This window comes from Halichoeres trimaculatus, unplaced genomic scaffold, assembly GCF_033239565.1.
Source record: "Halichoeres trimaculatus isolate MK-OKI-2021-1 unplaced genomic scaffold, fHalTri1.1 fHalTri1_scaffold_22, whole genome shotgun sequence".
In the NCBI taxonomy this organism is placed as follows: domain Eukaryota; kingdom Metazoa; phylum Chordata; class Actinopteri; order Labriformes; family Labridae; genus Halichoeres; species Halichoeres trimaculatus.
The window spans coordinates 19,517,392-19,544,022 of NW_027437200.1; the positions used below are offsets into that span (position 1 = coordinate 19,517,392).

Sequence of the window (26,631 nt, forward strand, 5' to 3'; positions counted from 1 at the left end):
CTGTGACTCCTCCTGAATTTCCCCTCAGGGACAAATTAAGTATTTTCTATTTTATTCTTTTCTATTCTCTACATCTAATCTGAAGTCTTGATTCATAAATTAAAGTATATACAAAGCATGCGATCCAATATCCGACCTTGGAAATGACGCCTCCTCCCCCGAAACACCTGACAAAGCACAAAGAAGCTGCAAAATGACCTTCTGTACCAGAACTGTTGGAATGTAAATGAATCTACCAGAGGCGTTATTGGGCTTTGAGAGTAGGCCGCTCCTACAGTCCTCACCACATGCCATCATCTGATTCTGCTTGTTCTTTGCATCTGTTCCCACCGCGAATGCCAAGAGACAGAGGAGTCCAACATGGAAACGGCTTTGCAGCGTCATTGCCGCGAGCGAAAAACCAAACGTCGGTTTCCTGCTCATCGAAGCTCACGGTCCCTTGCCCGCTCCGCGTCTTCGCCCCGAGGCCTCAGCTGCATGGAGTAAAGATCAGCTGGTCATGAAGTGGAGGGTTTCCTGTGTGTGTTTTTTTTTTCTCCCACTGTCCTCAGATGTGAGTGAAAAGACACAGAAAGGAGAGCGCGAGGAAATGGCCCCTGATCATTTCCGATGGCATTGAATCGGCTGCCACTCAAAAAGATGTGAGCGTGGATGCCAAGAGGAAGAGTGGGGGGGCTTACAGTAGATCTGCCATGTGGAGTGGGAGATAATAGTGGGATGAAAAGGCCACAATTTGGTTTGATGACGCCTAATTATGCAGCTTCTGTGCTGAGTGCTCTGCTTTCTGCGTGCTGGGCTCAACTGTAGATATTGACTGATAAGGCTGACGACGATGATGATGATGATGATGATGGAACACTTGAATCACATTTATCAGTCTTAGACTCGGTTCCTACAAATCGTCATTAATTCATTAATTTCTTTTGATTCAAAGAGGCTCCCATCTGTTCTGCACATAAAGCAAATCTGCTCATTTTGTTAATGCTGCTGCTAACGGAGCATTAACACATTTGGCCGAGGCTGAATGTTTTATTCAACTCTGTGTCATTCAGCCAGTCGCTGTGCTGCAGCAGAACAAATCAGCTTTTCTTACTGAAAACAACACAAATAAAAAAAGACTGGCTTCAGGAACTATTCACCAACACTACAGACGTTACAGCATAATACAGCCCTTTTTCATTTTCTGCAAGTAAAGAAACCAATTTCGTTAATTAATGTGTAGGATAAGGATTAGGGTTGGTTGTTGGTGTCTTCTTAAAAGATACTTCCCCAGAAACCTTCAAGAACTTTTCCTTTGGTACCAAGAGCTTTAGAAAATAATTGTCACATTATAACAAAGAATTTAGAATATCCCCCAAAAGTTCTTTCTAGATGGATCTTATGTTTTGAAAGTAGAAGGACTGAAGAATCTACTCTGTTCACTGCAAAAACTGAAATCTTACCAAGTGTTTTGTCTTATTTTCAGTAGAAAATTTATTTTTAGACTTATTATGTCTTGTGTTAAGTTATTTCAAGACAAAAAATGAGGTCTGAATTGCTTGTGAAAAGTTAAAAAAAAAAAAAATCCGCCAGTGGTACAAGAGAAAAGTTACTTGTGTTAAGACATTATTCTAGCTTTAAGCAAATTTTAAAAAGCCCCCATATTCTGCTCCTTTTCTGCAGTTTAACATGGATCATTGATGTCTTCATGAAATGGTAGTAACATGTTTTGGTCCAAAAAGCCAATAAATCAAGCACAGCAGCATTGTTTCCAGGCTCTCATAGCCCCTCTGTTCAGAACGCTCTGATTTAGTGGGCGTGGCCTTCATATGTAAATGAGCCACCGCTGATACCGTCCCGCTCTTCCACGTCACTGAGAGCGCTGCCACGAGCCCCGAGTGCACAATGTTTAGAAAACAGCGAAGCTCGTTTACCGTAACATTACAGGCTAAAACAACAGGCTAACCGCAGCTAGAGTTAGCATCCTGAAGCTAACACAGAGACAGGGGGGACACTGAGGAAAAGATCTTACATCTGCTCCACAGCACACAGCATTTAAAATACTCACATTTCCAGGGTCCCAGGTTTGATGGAGGATGGTTGGTAATGCGCCTGGATTCAGGACCAGTCTATTCGCTAGCCCTCTGTTGGACTGTCCAAAGTTGGAAAAGCAGTCGGCCGTGAAGTGACTAGCACACACATGCACAGTTTTACTGAGCGTAGCTGGAACATTTCCTGATAAATGAACTCTAGACACTTAGTCTGTCTTCTTCAGAGATGGGAAGCTTGTGCATGGAACAATGTGGCTGTTTACAGCCAAAAACAGAGCAGTGATGGCTCTTCAACTTTGACATTCATGCATGTTTAGTGTTTCACCACGCAGCCATGTCATTATTTTCCCCTGAAAGAGCAGCACCCCCTAAAGGCAATGGCCTGAAATTGGGAAAACTTGCATTCATAGGGTACGTATTTGATTCATCTAGTCCTAGGTTTGACCTTGTCCTAGTTTGGAGTAAATAAGTGAAAAAACCTAGGACTAGTTCGTTTAAATACGTAGCCTATTAATCGCCAAATTACAATGTTTAGGTCCAAATAGCAAAGTTCGTGTTAGGAAATCATGATAGTCGTAAGAGACTTTTTTGAAGGGCTGGGCATGATTGTTATGTACACTAAATTTCAGGGGTGTAGCTCTAAGTAGCCCAAGGGGCTGCAGTTTTTAGCCCCTAGGGAGCGCTATCGAGCATCTATTTTGGGGCAAGCAGTTGAATCATAAATTTTTCACCAGGATTGAATTTTGAGGCTAGGTGTGTTCACCTTTTTTTCAAGTGAAATGCACGCAATTTGGGGTTAAAGGCGCACACAGAAGAAGAAGAAGAAGAAGAAGAAGAAGAAGAAGAATCGCAAGGGTTTCAATAGGGCTTTGCCCCGATTCTAAAATAAGTACCTTTATTTTAGCCACAAAAACGTCTCTGCCATGGCGAGTGACTGAGACTATAGGAGGTGCCACGAGAGGAACTTTTCTCAGGAAATTTCCAGAATCACCAACTCGTTCCTGTGAGAAGCAACCGCTTAATTTCAACGTCCAAAGTACACAAGGTTTTTTGCTCCATTGTCCCAAACCTAGTTCTGTGTTCTCGGCCAATTTTAGTCTAAATGCTTTTTTAAATGTTGTTGGATATGCAGTGAGTTATATTTGGTGGTTTGTGACGTATGGCGGGCAGATGGCGTTTTCTTTGGAACAACCTTGTGTTTTTTTCTCACTTGCTCACAATTGTTGTTTTTAACACTTGCTGTAAATATGGATGTTTGTGTGTGGGAGGAGAGGTGCAACATTTTCTTATAGGAGCTGTACAAATGATTTTCAGCCTTCAGCCTTCAGCCTGCACAAAAAGCATGCACAGACTCAGTCTGACGCCCAAACTACGCCACCGTTGAACATGTGGTACTGAAATCGTGTTGATTTGACTCTCCTTTCTTCCCTTTTCCTCTCTCCAGGGTCTGGTGGGAGAAAAGTACGGCACCATCCGAGTGCCGGGGGAGGTGGAGTCAGCCGAGTTTGAGATGATCTTGGATGCAGCTGTGGAGGCGGGGCTGGACACACACATCTTGGAGGAGTGGTACTGCAGGGATGAAAACTCTGTGCCACCCGCATACTACCTCAAACCCAAAGCCCAGATGCTCAAGAACTACCAGAACTCTGTGAGTACAGCTAGAAGTCACGGTTGAATAATAATTTAAATGTCCAACCCCTAAAGGAAGACAAATATCTGACTCAGGTCTGACTGTACAGTGGGGAAAAAAAAAACATATATATGTGGAATTAAGTACGATACCACAGGAAAAAAGTATTGAACACGCTAACTGAGACTCATCTAATACTTAGTGGAGAAGCCTTTGTTTGCAATGACAGCTTCCAGAAGCTTCTTGTATGTTTGAACTAATGGCCCACACTACTCAGGTGTGATTTTGGCCCATTCCTCTGCACAGATTGTCTTTAAATCTGGAATATTCTTTAGCGCCCTCTGGTGAACCCTTTTCTTTACTTCTTTCTACAAATGTTCAGTTGGATTGAAGTCAGGTGATTGACTAGGCCATTCTAACAGATTGATTTTCTTTTTCTGAAACCATTTGAGTCAACTTTGCCGTGTGCTTTGGATGGTTGTCCTGCTGGAAGGTCCAGCCACGTCTCATCTTCATCATCCTGGTGGATGGCAGCAGATTCATATCAAGAATTTCCCCATACATGGCTCCATTCATTGCTCCGTCAGTTATATGAAGTTTGCCAACACCATGAGATGAGAAACAACCCCATGCCATGATGCTTCCACCTCCAAACTTCACTGTTGGTGTAGTGTTTTTTGGCTGATGTGCTGTGCCATTTCTCCTCCAAACATGGTCTGTAGTAGGACGGCCCAAAAGTTCAGTTTTGGTCTCATCTGACCAGACAACATTCTCCCAGTATTCTACAGGCTTGTCAAGATGCTGTTTAGCAAACTTTAAACCAGCTTCAACATGCCTATTCTTGAGGAATGGAGTCTTGCGGGCCGAGCGTCCATAGAGGCCATGGTGGTGGAGTGCATTGCCTATTGTTTTCTCTGTAACAATTATACCTGCTGCCTCCAAGTCTTTCTGGAGCACTTTCAGGGTGGTCCTTGGCTCGTTGAGTACTCTTCTGATTATCTTTCTAAATCTCTGGTCAGAAATCTTCAAGGAGCTCCTGTGCGTGGCCTGTTGATGGTAAGGTGGTGCTTCTTCCACTTGTGAATAATGGCCCCAACGGTGCTGACTGGAATATTCAGGTGCTTTGATATAAGTCTGTAACCAGTTCCATTCTGATGCTGAGCAACAATCAGGTTGTGAATGTCTTCAGAGAGCTCTTTGCCTTTACCCATCATGAGGTGTGTGGTATTTAACTGCTTGGTGAAAAAACAACCTTTTTTATAGGACCATCAATTTGCTCTAGCCCAGCTGATGTTGGTTTGCACTAATTGGAAGTTCAAGTAATAATTACTGACAGATTTCAGGTGGTATGGTGCATTTCTTTGCCAAAGTATACAGCCTTTCCATGGTGTGTTCAATACTTTTTTCCTGTGTTATCGTACTTAATTCCACATAATCATTATTTATGAACCTGAACGCTGTGATTTCTTTTCATTTGTGGATTATTTGAGTGAATACCAATGTCTGGTAGAAATTGACTCCTAACATCTTCGACTGTAAGATTTAAGCCTGGATAAATCTTTCTGAATCGATGTCTCCTGATCAAACTCAGATGATTATTCCCTTTGTGATTTAAAAAAACATGAATTTAAATCAGAATCCCTCAGAGCGCTGAGTCCTCGCTCTGAACTGTAAACTCAGACTGTCCTCTCGCTGCCCTCCCGCCCCGCTCAGATGGAGTCGAGCAGCGCAGCCAAGACGAAGAACGACAAGGCCTGGAGGAACGTGTCGGAGGAGATCAAGAGGATCTTCCGGACATCGGTGCTGCAGCTTCAAGAGAAAGGGACCATGAAGAGCGCTCAGGCCAAGAAATTCCTCTGCTCTGGTGAGTTTCTGCACAACTTTTTTTATATCCTTTCATGTCACATCGTTTGATGACTTCCTCGAGTTTCTACCTCTGACTCTCTGACAGATATCTCATACAAATCATTACTTTTGACCCTTACCATCTACCATACATCAGCTTATTTTTAAAACACAAGATTGTTGCTAATGTGGTTTAGCTGGATGTAGCATTTCAACAGATTATTTTTAGCTCCTGAGTTCGTCAGTGTTTCATTACAGAGGCCGTGATGAGTTCCTTGAAAACAGAACGTTAACCTTCATGAGAAAACAATCTCACAGCAACTCTTGTCCACAGCGTCGTCCTGTTTCTAAATTGATAACAGAGACGAGAAGCAATCAGAAGCTGTCAGATCCAGCTCAGTTCGTGACAGTGATTGATCGATCACGCTGTTTGTTCAGCTCATGGTGTGCTGCAGTGTCACGTACCGAGTGAAACGTCTCCTCAGACCCCTTTTATCACATTTACGCCTCACTTTTCCTCATCAGAGGCTGCTCCAAGCTCTCCTCTTCTTATTAAACACAGAAATTGGAAAACAAAAACAGTTGTTATTACAGAGTTCTCAGCATCCTGCTGGTACAGAAAAAGCCAAAGGTCCATCTCTGACATTTGAACATTTCCTCCCACTGCTTGTTTTTATAGAGCTCCTCGTGCTGCAGATGAGAGTTTCTCCCCATTTGGGAATCTCGCAGTTATTACTGAATTGTTTTGACAGCACTAAACTAAGACATCTTTTCATTTCTCAGGCTGTCAGTGTGGGAGAGGAGCGGAGGAATATGATGACAGGTTCCTCTTTAACAGTCCTTTCTCTGTTCTTATAGAGCAGGCAGTATGGAGACACATGAGGGCTAAAAAAACACTATCTGTATGGTACAAGAATATGGAAATACGACAAGGAATAAAAATGAAATAATAGATGTGAAAGTGTGAAAATATAACACACAAAAAAAGACAAGATGACTTCAGGCTCAAGTTAGGATAATATACGTGTTCTGTGGGCAGAAGTTACCATTCATTGAATTTCAGACAATTTATTAAAGCAGTTTATTAATTTGTGCATTTTTAATATATCCAAGATATCTACTTAAAATTTGTATTTTTGAAATAAGAAATAAACTTTGTAGCTTCATAGCAATCCTTGAGCGTGGGCTGTTTAAAAAGTGGACGTCAACTTGCTCGGCTCGGAATGCTCCCCCTGGTGGCTGGTGGCTGGCTGCAGTATGGGTTAAAAATACAGCTCCCCAGTCATTCCAAATGAGTTGTTTTCAAGTCTTAATTTTTTTTGTATATTTTCTTTTTTTATAAGTTATTAGAAGTCGAAATAAGGGTTTTACTTCACATTTAATGATCATTAACAGTTGCTGTTCTTGCATGAATTTTTACTGGATTAGTAAAATACGTCGGGAGGGTGAGCCAAGAAGAGATTAGACTTTCGAAAGAAAAAATATATACTTTCTCACCAGACTCCACTCAGATTCTCTCTGAGCCCTTCATAGTCTCTACTGCACAGGCTCTGGCTGCACAATGGCAACGCCAGTAACACAAAAAAATTGGCTTCAAAAACCGTACCACATGACCATGACCTGAGGTTATTTTTCATAATGTGGGTTTTTTTTGTTTGCTGTTTTTGTTTTGTTTTTTGATTATTCCTTTGTTTTTTTCTGAAAAAAATCTTCAAATTTTAACCTATATTTTTTTTGTATTATAAAAATGGTCGATGAAAATGGAGTTATAGAAAATGTTTTTGATTTTGGAAGGAATTTTGCTACCTGACTTCCAGTGTTTATGTACCCCAACTTTGGGCACCATGACTCTAATGTAGGCTCTAATTGACATATTCAAAAAATAATAAAAATAAATAAATTAAGATGGAGAGAGGCTGTTGAAGAAGTTTTTTTAAAAATGAATTTAAAAATATCATCTCATAACAATTTGATATTAAAAAAAAAACACTATACATGAATCTATTGAAAAATTATTGTTTAAATTGGAAAAAATATCAATTATTTTATTTTGTGTTTTATTTATTTATTTATTTATTTATAAATGAATCTTTTTTTTTTCTTTTAAAAATTATTCATATTCTTTGGCATTCTGGGGCATCCACAAAGCAGCGTCAGCCTGTTTGTATAGTATATTTAATTGCTAATTAGGATATCATAGGTCATCTTGATATTAGATAAAACAGATAAGAGAGAACTTTTTTTATAGATTTTTGAATAATTTTTTCCCCTCTCTGAAAACTAAAACACTCTAACAACTAGTACCCAGTCCCAATCTAACAGAAGTGAAAGACAGTAATCTATGAAAAATACAAAGAATAGATAAATTCATGTTTCCAGGTAAAGATCCAAAACTAAATCTGTAAATATATGAATTGACTTTTAAACGCCCTTTTTTCTAATAAATAAAGAAGTTGTATTTTTAAAGTAATCCCAATAGTTTTGAAACACTTTGATTTTTTCTTGGCATCTTTCATCCTCCATATGCAGCTCCCTGCCTGTTCAAAAAGTCAAGTTCAAAGCTCATCAAGGTATCGTTGCTCATCTTTTGTAACTTCATGCAAAAAGCTTACACCTGTTTATGTCAGAAGGCTGCGGTTTTTAGGCTCTCTAATTGAGCTCACTGGGCTCGACGCGGCCCTTGATTTCTGTACGAGGAGGAAGTTGGGCTGCCTCCTGGATCTTTCCTTTCACACTTTTTCCTTTCTCCCACCTAATTAGCTGCTACCATGTGAGTAAAACTACACAGGAGACGCTGGCAGAGTTCCAGTCAGCCGCTGATACAGTTCAGCGGTGCTGGCTTATGTGATTTTTATCAACTCTGTTTCTACTTAAATAAGGCTCAGGAGAAATCTGTGTAATCAGGGGCTAAAAGCCTCTGAAATCTGTCCAGCCAAATCCAAATCCTACATCTGATAGACGTTTATCTCTGTAAGTTGTACATTATAATCCAGCTGTGGTATTTATCAGCTTAAATCCAACCGGATGCTTTAGTTTCTGATTGCACATAAAGATGTTTTTGAATTCTTAGAAATGTCCTCAAAGTGACTTATTTTCCCTTCTTCCATCAGCCTTGGAGGATGAACTTGATTTCGCCCTTGGGAAACAAACGCCTGCCTTTCTCAGGAAATGTGTCTGCTACATTCGCAAGATCTCCAACTTTGACCGCTTCGCCAAAATCCCTGACATGACCCGCTACATGGACATCGTGGTGAGTGGAGACCGCGTGATGCGCAACCAGGAAGCCTACGAACGCCTTCTGAAGGTCCGGGATGAGTTCATCCCCACCATCGTTGCTGCCTCCAACCTCCGTGTCTACTCATCCGTCACACACTGCGACATGAAGCTCGGCTACTCCCAGGAAGTGGAGAGCCACTACGTGGAGGGTCTGTGTAAACAGTTCTACGAGGACATGGTGGATATCATTCAGGCCACGGTGCAACAGAACTTTGAGACAGAGTCCGACCCGCTGTATGACGAAATCCTGCAGCACCTGTCACTGTGCAAAAGCTACGCGGCGCTCCATGAGTTCAAGACCGAGTCGTTGGATTACATTCAAGATTATCTCATGCCGTCAAAGGGCAGCAGGATGAGCCCTATGGTGGTGTACGGGGGTCCGTGCACGGGGAAGACGCTGCTGCTATCAGAGGTGGCAAAACAGGTGAGACATAAGAAGGAAGGTCACAGCCTGAGAGAAGCATAGCGACCAGCATCAAATTGAGCTTATGCTAGCAACAACTCAGCTAGCAGTCCCACAAACCATATGTGTCTACAGAAGCAGTTAAAAACCTCCAGGTCAATCAGCAAATGATTCCCAACCTGAACCAGCAGAATACCAAACAAGCAAAGCTAGCTTAAGCAGCAGCTCAGTTCACAGCCCCCTGGACCTTTATCGTCCATCTGATCATCAGAGAGGCATGAGTTATTAAAGTCAGACTGGCAGATTTATTGTGAACTTAAAACAAGACATGCATCCTTGTTCAAACTGAGCTGGCATTGGTTGCAGCTCAGCTTGCAGCCCCTGGAAGTTTTTTTGCAATCACCAAATTCGTGCAACCTCCAACAAGCTAAACTACAACTGGTAGCAGCTTGGCTCGCAGCCCCTTGAACCTACTTAGTCCAGAGATCAGATAATGTAAGATTGTCTACAAGCTAGAAAAAATGTCCTTAAAGTAAGCTAAAATTTGCAGCAGCTCAGCTAGCAGACCCCTTAGACTTCTATGTCCAGAAATTAAAGGAATGCAGATTTGTTTAATGTAAGAACTGCTTAATTTTGTGTTATTTAAGAAAAGAAGGCCATCTACAAACAAGCTACTCTCAGCTTGCAGCCCCTTAGAAGTGTTGATTTTAAGTTAATTTCAGATAACAAAAAAATTAACAAAGAGCAAGGAGAGTGTGGCAAAACAAGCCATTTGACCTTCTGAATTGATTATCCATCCAATAGAGAAAGTTTTTGAAGGAAAATGCTTGTTTTTGTGTGCCACAAAGAAAATAATGCAACCCCATTAAATCCAAGCTAATATTGGATGCAGCTCAGCTTGCAGCCCTTGGGACCTACTTTGTCCTGAGATCAAAAAACCCACACATTTTCTTGAAGAACCTTCTGCTTTCATGTAGCTTAAACAAGAAGTGCACCTTCAAAAATTAAACTACAACTGGCGGCAGCTTGGCTAGCAGCCCCTATATTTTTCCTTGTCCAGAGAGCAGAGGAAGGTTTTTTTTTTTTTTCAAAGTAAACACCATTATCGAGTGTAACCTAAAAGCATAAAGGGCACATTTTCACTAAACTAGGGTTGGTAGAAGCTCAGTTAGCAGCCCCCAAACCTATTTTGTCAAGAGGTCAGAGAAGTGCATAATTTTTTTTGTGAGTTACCAGCTTTATGTAGCTTAAACTTAAAACAGGTAGAGCTCTGTCAAAGAAGCTAACATATTCAGCAGCTCAGCTCGCAGCCCCTTGGACCATACGTGTCTGTAGAACCAGGTTTAAGACCTCTAGGTTAGCAAGTACAGGAAACACGGTCTGAACAAGCAGAGTGCTGAATAAACTCAGCATACAGTGGGAGCAGCTCAGCTTGCAGCCTCTGGGATCTGCTTTGTCTTGAGAGCCCAGCCCCCAAATCTATATTGTTGAGAGATCAAAGAAGTACAGAATTTTTTTGTCAGCTTTTATGTAGCGTAAACTTGAAACAGGGAGAGCTCTTTCAAAGAAGCTAACATTTTCAGCAGCTCAGCTCGCTGCCCCTTGGACCAAACGTGTCTGTAGAAGCAGTTTAAGACCTCCAGGTTAGCTAGTACAGGAATCACAGTCTGAACAAGCAGAGTGCCAAATAAACTCAGCTTACTGTGGGAGCAGCTCAGCTCGCAGCCTCTGAGACCTGCTTTGTCTTGGGATCAGAAAAATGCTGATTTTTATGTGATAATTCAGAGTAACCCAAAAACAAACAGGCTAGTATTAGCAGCAGCTCAGCTAGCAGTCCCTTGGAGTGGCAGCAGCTCAGCACCCAGCATCTTTTAAAGTTATACTTTAGTCATTTCTGTCTCATTTATTTCGCTACAGATATAAGTATCACTTCCATTACAGGCATCCAGCTGTTCTGGTGTTACTTGAATCAGTATCAGAACAGTCTCATGCTTTAAAATCATTGGTTTATCCCTTTGTCTTTGATCCTCTGCCTTTCTTCCTCCCTCTCCTTTGCCACCCCTCGTCATCACGCTTCCTCTCATCTGTCCGTCTGATCTGAGCATGTGTCCGTCTTTGTACAACAGAGTATGAGGGGGCGTGCAACTGTTCATCTCTCCTCATAAAACGCTCATTTGACCATCTGTGTGTCCGCCAAAAGATCGTCGCCGTGCACATCTCTAATTTCCTGTGAGGCCGCGTGTTCATCTGCATCTGCATGCACCTTCATAGGTGTGCGTTGGTTTGCTTTTATGTGCTAACATCTGTTGAGACTTCTCCAAACACGTGTTTCCTAATGTAAATTTGAGCGAGGCCGTGTTAGTGCACTTGCACCCCTTTTCTTCCTGCTGCTGCGTGTGCCATCTGGCTGCCCGGCAACATTAGGATCACATCAGCATACACCCACTGATCTGGCCCTCATTTCCAACCTTTGCAATAACTGGCACAATGATACACTCATTTATTGAGCGGGCCAGTCATATTACCCAAGGTCGGTGTGTGGTTGTATGAAACGCTGCAGAAAGATTAAATGACGCCAGTAAAACAGCCCCAAAGCAAAGATCAAAGCCGTACCTTTGGTAATAAAGATTAGCAGGAGGTGTAAAAGTGAAAGTAAAGATCTAAAAATGAAGTTAAAATACTGTAAAAAATGTTCACAAGTTCAGGACGACGACCCTAATGACGTCTACAACTCATCAGGGAAGTCAGGGGAGTTGCCTGTGTACATCATTACAGCATGGCCAGGTTTGAGCTTTCACCAGGGGAGTTTATTTGATTTCTCCAAACCGATCCTGATTTTCAAACATCTTTCATGTTTTTCCAACACCAGGTGGAGCTTTCAAAGCTCCCCTGTAGCATGCTGATACTGTTTTCTCAAGTGAATACAGTGGTTGAAAAAAAATAACCCCTTACTTTGCCACATTCGAAGGCTTTTCCAAAGTCTTCAGGAGCTCAATCTTGGTTTCGTCCACTTAGCATTTGAAGAGCAGCAGCGTCCTTTTGCCTAATGAATAAGATGACTCACTTTAAAGATTCACTGTTTGACTTCTGTAATACTGCCCACACAGATTAGCCTTCTGATTTATCACTGCACTGGTACACTAGTGTGTGTGTTAGTGTGTGAGTGGGCTGCCAAATTCACATGTGGGATGCCTGTGTTGGCACTTTACACCTGACTAAGTCTGACCCAGGATTCGATTACCAAATAGAAACATAGAGAACCAAGTAGATCAGCTTTTACTCGGAACGTAGATTTTTTTAAACACCAGTGTAGGCAGGAGACTTTTATTACATTAAGAAATGTGGAGTTTCTATGCAGCTGTGTGGCTCTTTTCTGATAAATGCTGTACGATAGTTGATAGTAGTGAGGTTCCAACAGACCCTTCATCTGCCACCAATAGGGATGGGTACCAATTAAGGTACTTTTATAGGTAATTCTGAATTCTGTCAAAAAATACCAGGTACCAATTCACAACTTTTCAGTTCTTTTTTGGATTATTAATTATTCATTGGTTGTTGAGATTGTGTTGTTTGACTTTTTGTTTTGCTCTGGTATAAATGTTGCACAGTAAGAAGGTTGGGCACATATAAGCTAAGTAGCTTCAGCTTTTCGGTCAACATGGTTTTCAGCGGTGTCGCTTTGGTTGTTCTACTTTTAGATATGATTGAATAAACTAAACTAAACTAAACATAAAAACAAAAGGTACCATGTTGAGGTACCTAAATGTATCCTTGTGACTGTGAGGGGATGGAAGAGTAGGTGATTTTTCATGCTGGACATGAACACAGCATTGCAAGGTTATATATTGAAGAACAAATATGTTTAATTGAAAAAAAATATGTTTTATTGTTCAACCAATTGATATTTTTTACCACATAAACACAAAAAGTACCCAAATTTGGCACCATTGAGTACCGATACCGATCACCAGGTACCGGGCATCAGTACCTGACGTTTCATATGTCGAAGGTATCCATCCCCAGCAACCAATTCATCGCCTACTCCTCGTCACTTGTTGTCTCAAACTGAGCTGTAAAAACTGAAATCTAAGCAACAGTTTGTGCCCTAATCTTGCAAACACTGCAAAAAACTGAAATCTTATCAAGTGTTTTTGTCTTTTTTTAAGTAAAAATTGTCTTATTATACTCGATATGAGCCACTTTCAACTTACCAATCCAGAAAAATGTCTTGTTTCAAGTTATCAGATTACAAAAATGAGGTTTGAATCGCTTGTAACCAGTAAAAAAAATCTGCCAATGGAACAAGAAAAAATTGCTTGAAAATTTCCTTGAGACTAAAACAATGTCTTAATACAAGTAACTTTTCTCTTGTTCCATTGGAAGATTTTTTTTACTGGTTACGAGCAATTTAGACCTCATTTTTGTCCTTAAATAACTTTAAACAAGACATTTTTCTGGATTGGTCATGTGAATTTGGCTCATATTGAGTCTAAAAAGGAATTTTCTACTGAAAATAAGACAAAAACACTTGATAAGATTTCAGTTTTTGCAGTGAAAACATTGCGTGACTCAATGTAAGCCACAGTCACATGACGAGTCCATGAAAATGTCTTACTTCAAGATATCAAAATGACCCCAAACTTGCTTGAAGTGAGTTAAAAAAAACACCAATGGGTGTAGTTTTCAATTCTGTTCAGCAGTGTGCAGTTTCTGTGCAGCTGTGTAGCTCTTTTATGCTAAATACCATCACGGTAGTTTAATTTAGCCAACAAACTTGTATCAAGACAGTATTCCCCCTTTAAGACCCTTTACAAGCAATTTTTTCTTACTCCTTTGAGTTATTTTTTACGTAAACAAGCCTTAATCTTCGTTTTTAATATATTGAAATGAATCATTTTCCTGGACTTTTCAGGTGAATTATATAATAAGACAGAGAGATATATATACTTGATTAGATTTCAGTATTTGCACAGAACCAACACTCCCTAAGGTTTATGAACTTAGTATTACCTACCTTTGATCTGAATTTCTTCTTTGTGGAGATATTTTTGCCTTTAACAAGGAAACAAAACAGTTGTAGGAACAGGAAGGAAATGTAGGGAGTAGATTGTGATCATCGTTGACTATAGCCTCATGGGGTACGTCTTCTCTGAAGCTCTTTATCGTGATCACCAGCTTATTTTTGTGTTTACATACATTTTGAAATCCAATCCTTGAAATAAGAGACTAGAAGAGCAACAGAATAGAGACAGTATGTCTCTGAAGCTGCTACTTTGTGCTCAGGTCTGCAGGGTCGTAATTTACACCCTGCCTGTTTGGTTTGATTCATCTGACCCCTCGAGCATTTACTTATGAGCTCAAAACCACATGGGCTCTGTAAGAAAACATGAGTGCTGGGCTGCTCAGGGTTGAGCTTTGATTTGTTGTAGAAAAATATGACAAAGAGAAACGCCAACTTCAGGGAGAAAAAAGGGGAAAATAATCAGCTGAAAATAATAGATAAGAGTGTTGAATAAAAACATGAGCCCAAACTGAAACCAGTAAAAATAAAGGGGTTAAAACGTGTCTGAAAATTGAAAACTGAATTCACAGCTTTGTGCTTGATACATAATTCAAGCCAGAGCGAAGATACGAGAGGAATCCAGGTCAGAGTGCCTCACATTAGTGAGACTCAGAGCAGATCTTTGTGTCAGAGGTCCATCTGTCAGTGTGATTTGCTCATTCTAACAAGTACACACACTTTAGTGAAAACGCTGAAATCAGAGGAATGTCATTTGCATTTTCTTTTACTTTGCAGTGTTAAATACAGAAGATATGAAAATAGAAAGAACATGTCCGATGATGAGTTCCTTGTTAAATAGACTATTGAAGCATAAAAAACAGCAGTATGTAATTGGTTCCTCGCAGTGCGGTGGCTTCTGGGCACAGTTAGAGAATATTGCCAAATGCAGAAATGAGTCTTCAGGGACTCTGTTGGAATTTAAGCTTGTGATAATGGCTGGTATTTACTGCAAGAAGGAATTAGATTAATTAAAGCTTTGTAGACTCGCACTTACAGCAGCTTTGATTATGGGAGTTAGATTTTGCAAGAACAGATTCACTTAGAGTCGTGATACTGCATTTTTCATACATATATATGATGGTTTATGGAATTTGAGCCAGATGACTAGCTTGCATTTCCTATCTAATCTACTTAATGGTGTACTTCACTTCAAAAAACAACATTTACAATAGTGCCACAATGTGAAATTCATATAAAATGCAAAGATATGGAACCCTCTAAACAGTATGAAAGACATTAAAACGTAAAAATTAAAGAAATGAAAGACAAAGTTTTGTGCATGAAAACATGCTCATAGTGTAGTTCCTCCTGAACACAGTGAATGGCAGATTTAAGGCTACCAGTGTTCATTTCAAGTATAGTCCAAGGGTCTTCGACCTGCGGCTCTGGAGCCTCATGTGGCTCTTTGACTTCTTTGTAGTGGCTACTTGTAGCTTTTAAAAAAATATTATTGAAATAAAGACTTTTTATTTTTCTTATTTTATTTTTTTGATAATTAAAGACATTGACACTAGAAAAAAATTATGCGTTAATATTTTTTAAACTAAATAAATATTTACAAAACTGGAAGAAAAGTTCAAAGTTTATTAAAAGTTTTGCAAATTATTGATTTTTTTTTTTTTAAATGGCAGATTTTTAGAAATATGTTTTAATTTAATTTTTTTTTTTTTTCAATTTGAATTTTTTTTTTTTCCACAATTTTTTTCCACACTTTGCCAAATGCTAAAAGTTTGGCAAAGTTTTAATTTTTTAAATCTTTTTGAAATTTTTGCACATTGTTGAAATTATGTTTGAAAAGTTTGATTTTTTCTGAAATCTTTTGCAAATTTTTAAAATCCCTTTTTAACTTTTGCAGATTTTTAAAATGTCAAAGATTTTTGCAAGTTTTTTTATTTTTATTTTTTAATTGTTGCAAATTTTTGAAAAATAAAAAATATTTAGACATCACATGCACAATACCATAAATTAAAAAGAAATTATCTTTTTGATAATTATTGACTGCATTTTAACTATGGGTAGAATTTTTTACACTTTATAGTTTTTATTGTAAAGATAAAGTAGATTTTGTGTCTCCTTTAATCCAGGTGATCTAAGGCAAAATGGCTCCTTTGAAAGTGGTCTAGTCTGTTCTCATAACTATTAGAAGTTTTATAGACAACTCAGGACAGATTCCACCGGGAAGAATAAAAAAAAACTTTTAATTCACATCACGTAACAATGAGACAATGAGTCCTCTGTTCACACCAGGGTAAGTTATGGAGTTCAACAAAGCTTGATGCTTGGACCATTTCTCTTTATTTCATGTAGTTATCTTCTTGGTAGTATCATCAGGGAACACTCCATAAATGGTTGTATATTAATGAAGCCAGGATAAAGCAGTCAGTTTACAAAACAAGAAGTAAAGAATAAAAAGAAAGAAAAGAGAAGAGATAACTGGCTTAGATGGAATGAGCCTGGCAGGTCTTCACAGCTTCTGTTTTTGGAAAGTGCCTCTGATGTGGTCAAGTAGCTCATTCCTCAATTTGAGGCCCACAGCTGAAAAGACTTTAGTCTGGTCACAGGGAACACAAGTAACAGTTGATCTGCAGATCTCAAAGTTACATATGTATTGTATAAAGATGTATGGTGTGAACCTACAGACGATCACAGATATACTAAACCCTAAAATGGACAAGGAGGTAATCAAGCGATCATTGGATAGAGGTTGTTCTTTCACCTATGCAAGTGCCTGTCAAATATTTTGGCTTTTTTCTCGAGTCAACACTCTGATACTTTAAGAAATGTTAAAACTCTGTCACATTGGCACGTTAAACCCTTTGAACCAAAACTCCTCTGACAGAAACTGTCTCTTCCCCTCTTCATCAAACATGTACTCAGCTAAATGCTAAGAACGCGTCATCACTGTTGCCCCAAAACTGTCAAATAATTCTACCCGGAAGCCCATCTCAATTAACAAATTCATGAATGAAATTACTTCAACCACAAAGCTCAAAATGGGAGATGTGCTCATTCATAAAATTATTGAAATCTGTGTGGTGGGGACTTGAACGTTTGAAGAAATAAGCAGACTACAAGTAATTTATTTAAGAGTCTTGTTTCTAAATTTGCACTTCTCGTTTTAACAATGAACCCTCACTGCTTTGTTTTTCAGGCTTACACATGGCTGCAGACAGAGATGGGCCCTGAGACGGACCCAGTGGTCATTGTACGTTTCGTAGGCTCCAGCCAGCTCTCCACGGACCTACGCACCCTCCTCCAGAGCATTTGTGAACAGATTGCACTAAACTACCGCTGCCTGATTCACTTTTTGCCTAACAAGATCCAGGAGATGAGGGAGCTGCTAATCAACCTTCTTGGGGAATCGTCTTTTCATAGACCGTTGGTGATAGTTCTTGACGCCATTGAGCAGCTCTCAGATTCGGATGATGTTCGTAAGCTTTGGTGGCTCCCCATACACTTGCCTCGGACAGTTCGCATTGTAGTCTCAACGTTGCCAAACAAACATGGCATCCTGCAGAAGCTTCGACACCTTATTCACGATGAGACGAACTATGTGGAGTTAATCCAGAGGGACCGAAAGGTCTGCAGCCAAACCTTAAAACAGCAGTTGCTCGGGGTGAAGAGAAAGGTCACCTCAGGCCAACAGATCTATGTCAATGAGGCACTTGCCAAGTGTACGTTGCCAATGTTTGTCAACCTCATCTACAGAGAGGTGGTTCATTGGAGGTCCCACAAAGATGTGGATGATAGGTCCTTGTGCTCCACAGTCCATGAAAGCATAGAGCAGCTCTTCTACTCAGTGGAGAACAAGTTAGGCCAACGGTTCGTCTTCAGAGCGTTAGGGTACATCACCATGGCCAAGGCTGGGCTAACCGAAGTTGAACTCGAAGATATCCTGTCCCTTGATAATATAGTTCTTGGGGATGTCATTGTGCCAACTTACCTCAAAAACCCTTTGAGAATCTCTTACGATTTGGTCGCAAGGCTCAAGGAAGAGCTTGACGGCTACCTGGTGGAGCGTCAGGTCCGCAATGTCACCTTGATGGTTTGGGCCAACAGACATCTTCACCTCATTGCCCAGAAGCTGTATCTTAGCAACGAGGAAGACGTCCATCAAATGCACAGCCTCCTCGCTGAGTACTTCCTGGGGGCGTGGTCAGGAGGCAGGAAGAAGATCTTCACCTATGACAACAACCACTTCACGTCCCTGAATATATCTCACCATAAAAACCCTCACAATCAGCAGGCCCACGAGAAAGCATCCTCTGACAAGTACTCCTATGACAGGCAAACTCCTGAGCAGCCCTGGGTGTTTCAGTGCAACCTCCTGGAGCCTGACATTTTCTTTGTCAACCACAGAAAAATGACAGAGCTGGTGTACCACTTAACCCGAAGTGGGCGCACAGATGACCTCATGTTCGGCGTCATCATGAACTTCAGCTGGCTCTACACAATGATCAAGATTGGCCAGTTTGATAAAGCGTTAACAGATATTGACCTGGCTTACAGCTACACCCAAGAAAAGGAGTTGAAGTTCCTTGCCACCACCCTTCGCAGCATCAAAGTTAAAGTTCTGAAAAACCCGGCATCGTTGTCTGCAGAGCTCCAGCAAAGGCTTCTGCCAGTCGTCACCTCCCTCCCTAAGCTCAGACACCTCCTCTTGGAGTGTGACAAGGACGGCCCAAAGTACTGCTCTATAGTGCCTCTCCACTCCTCTATGGATGTCACCTACAGTCCAGAGAGGCTTCCTCTGTGCTCAAGCTACATGCAGATTGTGGAGATCTTGCCAACTCTAGCCCCAAATATCGTCCTTGTGGCACTGGAAGATGGGTCTGTTAGCACTTGGGATGTAGAGAGTCGACAACTTCTGAGACAGATTGACACAGCTCGATCAGTCGTGCTTGGAATCAGGCTAACCACTGATGAAAAGTACCTGGTTGTAGCCACAACCAAAAACACATTACTTATTTATGATAATCACAAGTCTTGCCTTTTATCTGAGGTTGAAATCAAGGGGTCCAAGCATGGTGGTGTCGCTGGTGGAGTGGCCTTTATCAATGGGTTTACTTTGTCCACCCATCATGCCTTGGCTTGGCTTGAGGCAAGCAAAGACGTCAATGTTATTGACTTGCTCTACGGGTGGCCCCTGTACCAGTTCCACTGCTGGTACGAGGTGACTTGTGTCCAGTGCTCCCCAGATGGAATGTATGCCTTCTGTGGCCAGTACCTCAACACCGCATCCATCTTTCATCTGGGAAATGGGGACAAGCTTGCCACAGTGACCTCTGAGTTTTCTGGAGGATTCGTAAAGTCCATACTCGTCCTGGACACCCTCCACCAAATGGTGATGATTGACAATGAAGGAAGTTTGTCGGTATGGAACACCAAAGAGATCACCAACCCACGACTGATGGAGGACTACGACTGTAGAGGGGATGACAGCGAAGTGGTGGGCATCGAGTTATCTGAGGACCAGCGCTCCATTCTCATTTGCAAAGCCAGAAGTATCGAGGTTCTGGACACAAAGGTGTGGAAAATGGTGGAGAAATTCAAAGCGAAACGTACTGAACGCTTTGTGGCTGCTGTTCTCTCGAAGAATGGACAAAGTATTGTGGCCTCCATGGAGAACACCTCGTCTATCTTTGTCTGGAGGAGAGACAGTGGACAGTGCATGGCAAGTCTGATTGAGATCTCAGGGGCTATTGTCAAACTTATCAAATCAGTCCACCACAACCTGCTCCTTTCCGTTGCAAGCAGTGGTGTCCTGTCTGTTTGGGACATTGATATCATCACCGCCATGTCCAACATCGACAAAACAGGCAAGAAGATCCAGACGTTGCAGCTGTCCGGCAGAGAGGATTACGTGTTCACCATGGATGGTTCAGAAGCTGTCCACAAGTGGAACTTCGGCACTGGCTTTATTGAGACAGTCTTCAAGCACGAGGGCATAGTGGAGAACTGTGTCTTAACCTCCTCAGGGGATCTCATGGTGACCTCAGATGACAAGTCCAGTCAGTACATCTGGCAAACCGCCACCGGGGAAAACATCTTCCGCATCAACGGACAAAGAATATCACAGCTGCTTATCACGCACAACGACCAGTTTGTGGTGTCCCTCTGTGAGCAGAATGCTTCCAGGGTCTGGAGGCTAGCGACAGGGCACAAAGTCTGCAACATTTTAGTCACCCTCCAGAACGCAGTAATCACCACAGCAAACACTTTCCTCGTGGGAACCTCCAAAAACAAGCTCCTTGCTGTCAGTCTGTGGTCGGGCAGCGTATCTAAGAAATTCATCTGCGATGATGGCATCAGCATCGTCAACTTCAAGCTCATTCCTGACTGCCCTGACTGTGCTGTGTTCATCACATCCACAGAGACTGTCTTCATCTGGAGTGTGGCGGATGAGTCAGTCTGTAGACGAGTCCAGCTGCCGACCAACTTCCTTAAAAATCTAGAGGACTTCCAAATCTCTCCCAATGGGAAACTGGGAATAGTCTCCAAGGGTGATGAGAATATTAATGTCCTTGATCTTCACAGTGGGAAACTGAGGCTTGTACATGCTGCTGGTATAATCTGGCGTCAGAAATTGTCAAGAGATGGCCGCTATCTAGTTTATGTCTGTTTCCGGAACTGTGATGAAGATGACGATGCCGGTGTTGTGTCCAATCTAATCGTGATGCGCCTTGCTGATGGTAAAAGCATCGGCACATGTTCCCTATACAAGACACCGACCTACCTTTCTCTCTCCCAACGAGCACTTAACATCATCATTGGCTTTGAGGACGGCAGCATCGGCACATACACAGTTGTGGACCGTGTGGATGCTGCCCTCAAGATCAAGATAGCCACCTCCAACAGCCGACAGATTGTCAACAATGCCTCGCAGAAGGTTCGGCCCAAATGTGGCAACCATTCCTTTAAGTCCGTAGCCGACTGCATTTGGCGCGAGTCAACCGAAGTCTTCTCCAGGGACAGCCCAATCAACGTGTCTGACTCTGGGGAAGGTGAGTCGACCACACCGACGAAAAAGACTGAACTGCTGCAGTGATCGGGAATCAGATGGTGGTGGAGTGAGGACAGGCGGGTAGCATTGGCGACAAAGTTTAGAATCTCTGGGGTTGCAGTTGATTCTTGTTTACAGCCACGTGATTCAGCTGCAGATGTCAGCCCTCTGGGTAGTTAATGGGCCGACCGTTTTAACGCTGCACTCTAATTATGTATTCTTTACTTCCAAGTTATGATCGTTTCTGTTTGTTTTTCACATGAAGACTGTTAAGATATTCTGCTTTTGAAAAGAGAAAATGTAAATCGTGTGTGGTATTAGTTGCCATTATGTGTCCTTTTGCATTTGAAGAACAAAGTTATTATTCAAATGTCTTAGTCGAACATTTTCAAAGCCATCCCACTGATCTTAGCCACTTTCATTGTCCTCTATCTTTATTTTCGTTGTGCTCATTAAGCCATAATGTTGTCCTTAAAAACAGAGTTTATTTATGTTTGTATCAACATCAGTCAGTACTGTAAAAAAAAAGAAAAAAGAACTATGAACATATGTACATATCCCTTTTGGCTGCTGCAATTTGTGCAACTCCTTAAAAATGTTATGTTGTGCTTAATGCAATCAAAGTGAGTGCCTGGAATTTAAAATGTTCTTTATGTGCAGATTACAAGATTTATGAAAATGCAGGGAATTTGTAAACACAGTACACACACAGTTACATAAAACTTGCATTGACGTTAAATCTGAACGATCAGTGTACTGAAATCAAGTCAACAACATGAGAGATAGATGGCATTGCTCTTTGTAATGATAGTTGTAGAAAATGTCTTGGAACAGTTTACGTAAATTTGATGTGAATTTACTCGCAGTTCCATTAGTTCGTGTGCCGTTTGTGTTAAGGGAAACACCACTATTGAGCATACAGTGTAGCATAGCACCATACACATTCACGCCTTAAACAGTGTACTTGCTTTAGATTAAATGGAGTTTGTTTAAATGTTACGGTAGGCAGACACAGAGCGATTAGCCCAATGTTTCACAGAAACAATGTGGTGAATTTATACGTAGAGGATTAGACTGTAGAAAGAAGCACTTTATGGGTGGTTTTGTGAAAAACTGTTAGATTTATTTATATGAAACTGTAAAAAAAATGTTAAAAGTGATCTAGAGTTGTCTTAAAATAGGTTTCAGATTTGCCTATAAAACTACACGAGGCCAACCAGGTACTTGCAGGAAACGGCTAACTCACACAAATCTCTCATACCACCAAATAAATGTTCTGAAGGACTGGAGTTCAGAGGAAATCTATACTCTTACATCAGGGTCACTTAGAATTTGTGGTTGTAGAGTAATCTTAAGAAAACTTCAAACCTTTGGTGTCAGATCTTGTAAGTCTGTGCAGGAAAAATTGTTGTAATTCGTAATTTGTAAAGAACCAAGGGGGATTTTAGTTGTAAAAAACATTTAGGATATAAAATATAAACTTAAGACCCCCACATATGACCTACATAAGCAAACGCCCAAAAGTCTAATGCCATGGCCACACCAGACGCGAATTCGCGAATTTAAACGCGCCACCTCCAACAGCCGACAGATTGTCAACAATGCCATGTAACAATACCTGTAACGCGCTGCGTGAACGCTCGAGTCTGGACGTGTGTCACTGCACAAGCAGAGTAGAGAGCCCGTTCATTTAAAGACGGAAAGCCCAAAAAGAGCATCTGAAAAAAATGAGCTGTGGTTTCAAAAGTATGACAGGAGAGTGTGTGAAAGCTTTGGAGATCACAATCAATGCTTGCTGCTTCTCCCTGGTAATCCACCTCCACTGGCCCTACCTGGCTGTTCCCTGAGATCTCATCCTTGACCCCCCGACCCATCTTCCAGGAGGTCTCCCTGGGGATAACGAAGGGGTTGAGGAAAGAGAGGACCGCAGAGAACTTCCATCTTTTCCCTGGCTCTGCGCCTGCCCCGCTCCCTCCTCCTCTCTATCAGGCTCACAACTCCACTGAGGAAAACACAGTCGGACTCAGTGATGACCCGTGCAGGCAACAAATATTTAGAGAACTCAGCTTCAAAACCTGTCTCCTCAGTGACTTTCACCCAAGCCTGCTCCTTTTTTTCCCGGTCTCTGTAGAGTACACGTCGTATCGTATAACTCTGGATTATGACAAACCGCACAGATTATTTTCTCCTCCATCTTCCGGCGGGGTTGGAGTCGGAGCAGGTGGCGGTTCCCCCCCAGCGTCATCAAATCAATGACGTCAGGGGGAATGTCATCACTGATTGGCTGCCGCGGCACAGCCTTCACGCGGATTTGCGTCAAAAGTTCAATATTTTCAACTCGAGCGTGGAGGCATCTGACACCCCAAACGCGTTGACGTTCCAAACACGTCTTTGCATTGACTTTGTATGTAATCTCGATAGAAATTCGCGTCCAGTGTGGCTTTACCATAGAAATTATTTGTGTGAAAACCTACAATGCACTGCCTGGTCCACAGGGGGTACCAAAGTCAAGATAACCAAACTTATGTCAATGTACGTTTATTCGTCTGGCTGTGTTTACGTATACCTTATAATTAAAAATTGGGATTAGAATATTAAAAATTAAAACACGGTTGATTCTGTGCATTGTTTGTGTAGGCATGATGAATTTACCCAATCTACCTGGTTCACAGGGGGCACCTAATGTCCTCCTAAGTTTAGAGTTGCACCAAACCTCAAGTTGACACTTCTGGGTACAATAATTTGTACTTCCTGGTTTAAATATGAGAGTAAAATAACACAAAGCAGAATTATGGGATTCAATTTCCTTTACAATTACTAAAAAACCTCTGTCACAGATTTACAAGATGCCTCCAAGTCAATCCACAAATCTTTTTGACCCTTTTGGGGGCCCGTAACACTCTGGTCCCATCAGAACACGCTGGATTAACAGCTGTTAACATCCCGTTTGCTGACAATCTAGAAGAATCTATGAGCTGCGCCTGGCAGGTACCTTGATTGCGTCTTCTAAGCATGTCTGTAATATCCCAAAATGCAATTTGCGCTCTGATGAAACCAATCATTTCCTCGGCATGATTGAAAACCACACACTCACACTTTGACATATACTTTTAAAGGGCTATTCCATCTTATTATATGTTTACTGGTTGTGAACCGACGAGATAATTAAACGGCCCTTGGATAATTTCAAACCAGGTAGCAGCATCAAGCTTTAAAAGAAAAACTTCAACCCCCAACTACACAGGAGTTTCTAAATTGAGACAAGATCGTGTAATTGCCAAAGTCCCAGTTATACTTTGTGTTTGATTATGTTGTCTTGATTTGTTTTTGAGGCTTGTACTGTAATTATATTGTTACCAAATTGTTTCAGTGTTGGACTGTGGTTCTGTTTAACGATAGAGAAAACGTGCTATCTTTGCTAAAACGTTTAAAAAGAGTCCTCTTATGAAATATATTGGAATGCCAGTTTAAGAGTATATTTGAATGTGTCCATATGGAAGCCAGTAAATGGTATTATTGTATGTTCAGTAACTTGAATGACTTTTAATAACTTACATGTTTGCAACTCATAGTTGACATACTGGTATAATGAATGTTTCTATGGTATTCTTTGTATCGTCAGGACTGACTTACCTGTTTAGAGATTTATATTTTCATAAATGTTGTACTTACATTTTGTTACAGAGTTGTTTAAATGGAATTCAAACAGAAAAGAAACTTATGTCTGAAGCAATATGAAACTAGTGTGTATGCATCGTTTGTATGAAACATTTTAATGTAATAAAATGGTTCACTTTTTGCCTCCAGTGCACCGCCTCGGGCTCTTAACTGTAATTAGAGGTTGTTACCAGACAGAGTGATCTTCCTGCTTTTAGACGTGATTGTTTTATTTACCGTCTTAGCTTTAGAGGAAACAAAGACGGACAGGAATAAACTTAATTTGCTCAAATTAGACCAGGCCTGACGCTCCGGGAGCTGCGCGTCAGGTTTAAGAGTTGCTTTCAAACAGGTTTTTCTTTCCTTTAAATTGTTTTCCACAGCTCTGACTGATTTGCACACACACACACACATTCACACACACATTCACACATTGCAACACGGCTGTAAAATGATTTGATAGCCCAGTAATTGCTCCTCGGCGCTTGATGCAAGAACGCCTGACAAGCGTGGTGAGTATTTCTCCAACAGCGGCTGACATTGTCATTATAATTAGGAGATGCATGTGCAAGTGCACCTGTACGCTGCCCAGCACAGACACACACACACACACACTTACAAATACACACACAAAGTTGCAGAGCAAACACATCCATGGTAAAGCTGTTATTGGCCGATGAAAGCTGTGTTGCTTTGGGAAAGCATTTTAATTTCCCAGTGGTGTCAGTGTAAGTCAATCTGTATGTTCATTCCTCTGTGTCTGTGTGTGTGTCTGTTTTTCTGTACTTGTAAGGACCAAACCTTGATAGTCAACTTTTTTTTTTGTTTTGTTTATGAGGACATTTTTGCAAAGTCCTCAAAATGTTGTTGTCCTCATAAAGTATTCAGAACAAGCACATGTGTATAAGTATGTATGTGTGTTGTTTTTCAGAACTTGCGAGGACCAGACCTTAAAAGTCACCCTTTCTCATTCATTCATTTTCTGAACCACGTATCCTGTTCAGGGTCGCGGGTGGCTGGAACCTATTCCAGCTGTCATTGGGCGAGAGGCGGGGTACACCCTGGTCTGTTCACCAGCCAATCACAGAGACAGACAACCATTCACACACTCACACCCACGGACAATTTAGGACCCATTTACACAACAACATTTCATCTTAAAACGCTAAAACGCAGTGAAAAAAATCTGTGTGGACTGAGGGACCGAAAACGCTGTAGTAAGCATGCCAGGCCTGTAGGTAGCCCTTAACTGTCTTGTCCAGAAGCAGCTTCGAGGATATCTCCACAGAAGTAGAGTTGAGCCGATCATCTGGTGTATTGGGGAATACTAAGTGCAAAAGCGGAGCAACAGATGCTCATTTTGTATGAACACAGTCGGCAGATTCTGCAGATCGAGCAGCACAAGCACAACACGGTAGTAACAACGGTACTGTTGTCCTGTTGTATGAGTGTGACGTCAGAGTTTCCACTGAAAACGCCGGCTTACTGTTTACACGGCAACGGTGTCAGGAGCATTTTCAGAAAAATCCCACTCTGGAGGCTGTTTTCAAAACTTTGTGTTTAGGTTGGCTAAAACGTTTCCGTGTAAAAGTGAGGCTGAAACGCAACCAAACTTTGGCGTTGCAGCCTAAAACCCCTTGTCACATAAACGGCCCCTTAGAGTGACCAATTAATCTGACGAGCATGTTTTTGGACTGTGGGAGGAAGCTGGAGAAACCGGAGAGA

The 26,631-nt window shown here is 41.3% G+C and overlaps 1 protein-coding gene across 4 annotated transcripts in view; it reads left to right on the forward strand.

Moving 5' to 3' along the window:
- The window catches only part of nwd2 (NACHT and WD repeat domain containing 2), a 73,836-nt gene extending 48,857 nt beyond the window's left edge, over nt 1-24,979 (forward strand). For all 4 annotated transcript variants that reach the window (XM_074698993.1, XM_074698992.1, XM_074698990.1 and 1 more), the window contains exons 5-8: nt 3,475-3,678; nt 5,374-5,524; nt 8,616-9,205; nt 17,398-24,979. In XM_074698993.1, the coding sequence (XP_074555094.1) occupies nt 3,475-3,678; nt 5,374-5,524; nt 8,616-9,205; nt 17,398-21,294 (4,842 nt within the window). In that variant the 3' untranslated portion in view covers nt 21,295-24,979. The remainder of the gene's footprint in view (nt 1-3,474; nt 3,679-5,373; nt 5,525-8,615; nt 9,206-17,397) is intronic.
- Nucleotides 24,980-26,631: the final 1,652 nt, after the last annotated feature.